Source organism: Lotus japonicus, chromosome 4 (assembly GCF_012489685.1).
Source record: "Lotus japonicus ecotype B-129 chromosome 4, LjGifu_v1.2".
In the NCBI taxonomy this organism is placed as follows: domain Eukaryota; kingdom Viridiplantae; phylum Streptophyta; class Magnoliopsida; order Fabales; family Fabaceae; genus Lotus; species Lotus japonicus.
The window spans coordinates 18,891,068-18,897,656 of record NC_080044.1 but is presented as its reverse complement, the minus strand read 5'-3'; the positions used below and the strand labels follow the sequence as shown (position 1 = coordinate 18,897,656).

The 6,589-nt window shown below is 50.5% G+C and overlaps 1 protein-coding gene across 1 annotated transcript; it reads left to right on the top strand.

Moving 5' to 3' along the window:
• The first annotated feature begins 529 nt into the window (after positions 1–529).
• Positions 530–1,609, top strand: LOC130712420 (uncharacterized). Its single transcript, XM_057562255.1, has one exon. The coding sequence runs from the start codon at positions 530–532 to the stop codon at positions 1,607–1,609; it is 1,080 nt and encodes a 359-aa protein (XP_057418238.1).
• The last annotated feature ends 4,980 nt before the right edge of the window (positions 1,610–6,589 follow it).

Here is a 6,589-nt window from a genome sequence, read left to right as displayed (position 1 = left end):
CCAACCTTTTGCATAATGGACTGAGCGGGACCCCAGGGTCCCTCGCCCTGGGAACCTGACCTTAGGCGGGGGACGCGCCGTGACCTTGGGCCGCCCTTCCCGATGCCTAACTGGCCCATTTGGATAGGATAAAGGCGCCAAGGCCCAACTCTACCTCTATAAATAGGAGGGGAATACCAATTGTAAGGGACTCTTAGCTCATTTGAGAAATAATAGCATTGAAATTCAGTTATATTTTCTCTCTCTAAGCGGTTAGAGCTTCTCTCTCTAAACATTCACATCACTCTCCTCACACTTTGGGTATTACCTTCCCTCTCTATGTTCTAGCACGAATCATTTGGCGCCGTCTATGGGAATCGTTAGATTTCTATTCCCGGACTACGTGGATCGTGATTCAGAGGAGTGAAGCTTGTTCTTATAAGCAATTGTTCTCGAGTTTTTCGGGGATTGTGATCCAGAAGCAGATTCATTGATTTTCCGTACAGTTTCTTCCGTTTCCGAGTTTTTCCGAAGAAATTCTCCAATTCCGATGGAAACACGTCGCAGACGGCGTGATGAGGATCCTGAGCATCGGCATGTTTCGCCGGCGCGCCGCGTTAGAGGCAGGCCACGACGTGCGCAGGTTCAACGTGAGGAGACGGATCAGGTGACTCCTTCTGCTCCGCCTCCACCTCCTCCTTCTTCGATGCCTCCGTTGCCCTCACCGTCGTCCTCGCCAGAGCGGCAGAGGTCACCCACAACGTCAGGAGGAGAGACTCAGGCACCTCAAGCACCGATCTCCAGCCAAGATTGGAGACGTCTGATTAGTAGCATTGACGATATACGACAGCGAAACGAATATCTCCAAGAGCAACTAGAGTATTATCGTTTTGAGCAGCAAGATGAGGGAGAGCGCGAGGCAGAGGCTGTGGCTGAGTTCGAACCATTTTTAGCGGCGGTGAGAGAAGTTGCCATTCCGGACAATATGAAGAATATAGTGCTGGAAACCTACAGTGGAAAGGCTGATCCCAAAGAGCACCTGCTGTATTTCAACACGAAGATGGTGATCAGCGCCGCTTCTGATGCTGTCAAGTGTAGGATGTTTCCAGCCACATTCAAAGGCACAGCAATGGCGTGGTTCACGACTCTACCACGAGGATCCATCACGAACTTTCGTGACTTCTCATCCAAATTCCTTGTCAAGTTCTCGACGAGCAAAGCAAAGCAGGTGACGATTGAAGATTTGTACAATGTGCGTCAATCTAAGGGCGAGACTTTGAAGCAGTACGTGAAGCAGTTCAGCGCTGCGTCAGTAAAGATACAGGAATTCGAGCCAAATGCTTGTGCCCGCGCCTTTAAAAACGGATTGCAGCCAGGAAAGCTAAATAGTAAATTGAGCCGAAAGCCAGCCAAGTCAATGGCGGAGGTGCGAGCTCGGGCGAACACGTACATACTTGACGAGGAGGATGACGCTTTTAAGCGGAGATGCATGAAGGTAGAGAAGGATGGCGACCAGAGTGACGTGTCACCAGAAGATAAGCCGGACAAGGAGAAAGTAGAGGGAAGCAGAAGAAGGGACAGGAAGGTTCGAACAGAGGAAGGGGCGCCGAGGGAATCTTTGTATCCCTAAAAGGAAAATTTTGAGCGGCGCCGACCGTGGCATCAGGCTGACCCTCGTCGCCGAGAGGAAGCAGGTAAAAGCTTGAACGCCCACCTGAAAGAGCTGCTGCGTGAAGTTAAGGCGACGCACGCAGTTGAGGAGGGTGAAAGAGGGATTGACCCGCCGCGGGCAACGACAGACAAGACCAAGTGGTGTGAGTACCACCGTTCAGCAGGACATGACACGGGGGATTGCTTTACTCTGAAGAATGAGATCGAGAGGCTCTTCCGAGAGGGGAGGTCACAGCTGAATGAACGTGGCGACCGCTGGAACGGAGAGCGACAGTAGGGAAACAGGTATAGGGGGTCTCTCCCGCAAGACGATCGCATACGAAAAGATCGTCGCCACACACCGAATACTGACAAAAAGGAGATGTTGGCCGCACGGAAGAAAGGAGCAGAGGAAACCTTTAATAAGGATCTTGAGCCACCGGTTGGCACGATAAATCCAATTGCATGTGGTTTCGGCGGGGGTGGTGTAACAGCCTCAGCAAGGAGAAGACACGCTACGGCGGTGACGTCGGTACAACAATACGAGACTCCTTTTGGTTTCCAGCATCCCGACATAATAATTTCAACGGCAGACTTTGAGGGGGTTAAAACGTACAAGGACGATCCTATAGTCGTCATGATCAGGATCAACAATTTTAATGTCCGTCAGGGCCTTCTAGACCAAGGCAGCTCTGCTGATATCATCTATGGAGATGCATTCGATCAGCTGGGATTAACGGATAAAGATTTAATGCCTTATACAGGAACTCTGGTGGGGTTTTCAGGCGAGCAAGTTTGGGTGAGAGGATACATAGATTTGGACACAATCTTTGGGATCGATGAGAATGCCAAGTTCCTTCGTGTGAGATACTTCGTGATACAGGTCGTAGCTTCATATAACGTCATTATAGGAAGGAACACACTTAACCGTCTTTGTGCGGTAATCTCCACAGCTCATCTGGTGGTTAAGTATCCGCTGATGTGCGGAAGAGTGGGAAAGATTGTTGTCGACAAAAGGCGAGCCAGAGAATGTTACAATAACTGCCTCAGCATGTACGGCAAAAAAGGAGCTGGCGATGGACATCGGTGTCATGAAATAGAGATTCAGGAGGGAAATCAGAGCAAGAGGGGTAAACATGAGCGCAGGATAGGAGAGACTGCCGGTGAAAAGGTAAAGAGACAACGGAAGAATCAAAGGCATGCAAAAGAGGTTGAGGAAACATAAAGAAAGGGACCATTCACAGACATTAGGGCAGAGGAGCGATGGGCAGGGATAGTTGATGATCTAGAAAGGTACAAATTCAGTAGAGGAGTGTTGGCAATTGAGCCCAGGCTCACGTCTGAACAGGAACGACGTTTGGAAAAATTGGTAGAGGAAAATTTTGACCTCTTCAGTTGGAGCCCTAAAGATATGGAATTTTGGGAACTTTCGCTGTTTAGGATACCAGCTCTGATAAGCAAGGGACCGAGCGTGCGGGAAGAAAAAAGGGCGGTGAGCCCAGGGGCAGACTTAAGAATTCTCCAACGCCAGGAAGGCGAGAAGAAAAGAACAGAGCTGTTTGGACAGGATTGGGATAAGCTAGAGGCAAGGTGAGGAGGCCCGACCTACCGCATTAACGAGGCATCCCTCAATGTAGAAAGAAAAATTCTATTAAGATGAAATGCAAAAGGATATTCATCAGCAATACTCCTAACTCAAATAACAAAGATACGTTCGTCCGGTGAGGAAAATTCTCCGAAGGTGGCAATCCCAACACGACCTTGATGTCTGGGGATTGCTCCGGGAAAGTCCGGCGCGAACCGATGCTACCCAGTTAGCAACTCAATTAACACGTCACGTTCGCTCGGTGGGAAAATTTCCCCGAAGGTGGCAATCCCATCACGACCTTGATGTCTGGGGATTGCTCCGGGAATGTCCGGCGCGAAACGTTGACCTCTCATTGGCGATGTGTGCGGAAAAGCGACTCATCCCCAAAATGGGGTTGGTCCCTTATGCCCTTAGTCTCCCCGAACTCTGGGAATACAAGGCCTCCCCGAAATATGGGCGAGAAAATAAACTAGGAATAAGTCTGGGTAAACCCATATGGCCATTGGTCCCCCAGCAGTGTAAGCCCTTGGCGGGATGAAACCGCCAAGGCCACACCTGCTCTTACGGGAAATATTGGTGTGAACAAAAGCCTCAAAATGAGCAAAAGTCCTAGTTTTTTCGGCACACCTTCAAAATCGCTACACAAACGCTAGGCGAAAATTCCTAAAAATTGCCTAAATGGCGACGGTCAGAAGCGAGACGAAATCAAAATAAAGAAAAATATAAGAACATTAATTGATTACAAAAGATGATATTTACAAAAGATGATAAAAGGGAGTTTAAAAAAAACATAGTTATTTTTACTTTGACGATTTTTCCCTCTCAATTTCAGCAGCGGCGAAACGCTCGGCAGTGAAACCCGGAGGATCGTCAAGGCCAACAAGCCCGTACGAGGTAATCTTCTTGAAATATCTCATTCCATCAAGGTTAATTCCTCGATAGAGATGTTGAACCTGAGCCTTGGAGAGAAAGAAGCCGCGGCCACGTTCTTCCACGACCTCAGCAGCAACGTCAGCTACCAACCTGGCTTGAGAGGTTTTGATCTTGGAGTCCATATCCGCGAGGGCCTGGTTTTCTGCCTCAAGCTGTGACCTCACATCAGCCAGGGCCCCGTTCGTCGCTCCCAACTCGCTCTGAAGGAACGCGATCTCCTTGCCTTGGACGATACAAGCGGCCCTGCCGGCGTTGATTGTCTCCGTTTTTGCCTTCACCTCCTGCTGAAGTTCATACCAATCCAACTCTAAGTCATTCATCCTTTCCTTGCAAGCAGTCATGTCCTCCTCGTGGTAGTTCATCTCAACGCCTACGTTGGTCAGTTTCCTCGTTTGAGCTACCACCTGAGTCAGCAACTTGTCCCATTCCTTGTGAGCCTCCTGCGTGGCCACGCGTTAACTTTCTGCCTCTTGTTGAAGTTTCTCCACTTCTGCGGAAGAAGCTGAGTCTTGGGATAGTTGGGCGAAGAGGCACCCGCTCGCAAGAGGTGGTTGAGGGCTTCTTGCGCTGCGATGTCAAGGTCAGGAATCTCAGCTTCTCTCATGTTGCCGAGAAAGGCGTTGGACAACATGAAGCCGATGGTGGAAGGTTGTTGGCTTGGTGAAGGTTCCGTTTGATCACCGGTGGTAGCATGGTTGGTTTCAGGACTGAGGGGGCAAAAGACTAGCGACACTTGAGGGTTTGCGCCTTCGTCTTGAGGGCTCACCGGTCGGGCGCAAGATGCTCCAGCTGGGTCCGCCCCGACTATATCAGGGGAAGGAATTGTTTGGGGAGAATTTTCAGGAGGTTGTTGACCAGCGGAAACCCCCTCTGGACAAGGTGAGGACCCTGCACCGCCCAAGGGCTTCGAAGTCTCTTTGCCCACCAGGTGTGGGGCGATCGCTTCGCTAGCTGGAGGTTTCTCGCCCTTCTTCTTCTTCTTTTTCAACTTCTGAGGCGAGGAAGTCACGACCCCAGATTTTCCCTTTGGATCGGGGTTAACTTTTTTGGATTTCTGGGACCTCTTCGGGGGGGAAGGCGGAGCGGCGTCACCATGGGGTCTGGGAACCAAATCGTCAGTAGGCAGCAATGGGGCGACACCCGGTGTAGCCTCATCAGACCCAGCCGCACCTGGAACATGGTCAATTGAAGAAGATCCTTTGAACTTCTTTGACGAAAGAACGGCAGTCTCGGCGTCAGAATCGGCGATGACGCGTTTCCTCTTGCTCACCTGGGTATTGAAAACAGGAGGAAACTCGAGTGAATCGGCAATTAAGGCGCGCTGTAGGGCAGCCACTGTAAAGTCAATCCCTTCAAGGAGGGTGTGGAGTGTATTTTCACGAGCGGCTTCGAGCAACTGGGAGTATTCGAGGATGGGGAACCCGGCGAGGAAGCCGAGGATGGCTTTGTCTTCATTATTCAGTGATGCATCGGATAGGAGGGGTGCACGATTATGCGAAAATATCGGCGCTCGGGCCCCATCTTGATATTGCTCTTATAAGGTTGGAGACGTTGCCGACCCGTTCGGGACTTCAGGGAGACCCACCCGGGAGTCTCGGATTTCAAGGATCTTGGCTCCACGCCGTAGAAGTAAAAGAAATGGGAGGTTTTGGCTTCAAGTTTGACGGCGTCACATAGAATCTCATAGCATCGAATGAAGGCCCAGGCGTTCAAGTGAAGTTGGCTTGGGGCTACATTAATCTCCCTCAAAACCTGGCAAAGAAAAGGGGAGAAGGGTAGTTTGATCCCCAGATCAAGAAAGAAGTACTCATAAGCATAAAAGAAGTGGGGTTCTTCCGCGCCTTGTTCTAGTGTGCGGCACTTCCAGGGGCGACGGCTGCTCAAGCACCGGCTGGTGATAAGGACATCTTCGAGGGATTTTTCGTGGCATAATCCTCCGACCCGACGGACCAGCTCGGCGATGGATTTGTCGGTGGACAACTTAGAGGGCTGGCAGATGGCCTTTAGAATGGGTTCCTGGGTAGCAGACGGAGGGAGGGTGGAAAGGACTTGGTGCCTGAAGGCGTCCTTCTCATTTTCACTGAGGGGAAGCCCCCTGGCCGGAGGAGGAATGGCCGGGGTGCGGGATGTTTGAGCAGGGCTCTGGAGTCGAGAAGATCTTTCGGTGCGGCGTTGAGGAGCCATATTTTTGCAGAAAGGAACTGAGACGGAGGAGGAGAAGATGCTGGGGTAATAGCTTGGTTAACATTGCAAGGCTGTGGAGGGTTTCAAAAGTGGCAAGTGAGAGAAAGAAGTTGAATTTAAAAGTTAGGGTAAGAAACGGTTGGGAAATCGTGCCCCATCATGGCAAAGGTGGAATGATTGCATCAGGAGATGTGGCATGGATTTTAGGAAAACGTGGGTGCCGCATTAAATGAAAGCCTCGATGGTTGTTGCCGA

Bases quoted from the DNA above. Each gene is read 5' to 3' on its own strand.
- LOC130712420 (XM_057562255.1), top strand. From the start codon at position 530: ATGGAAACACGTCGCAGACGGCGTGATGAGGATCCTGAGCATCGGCAT.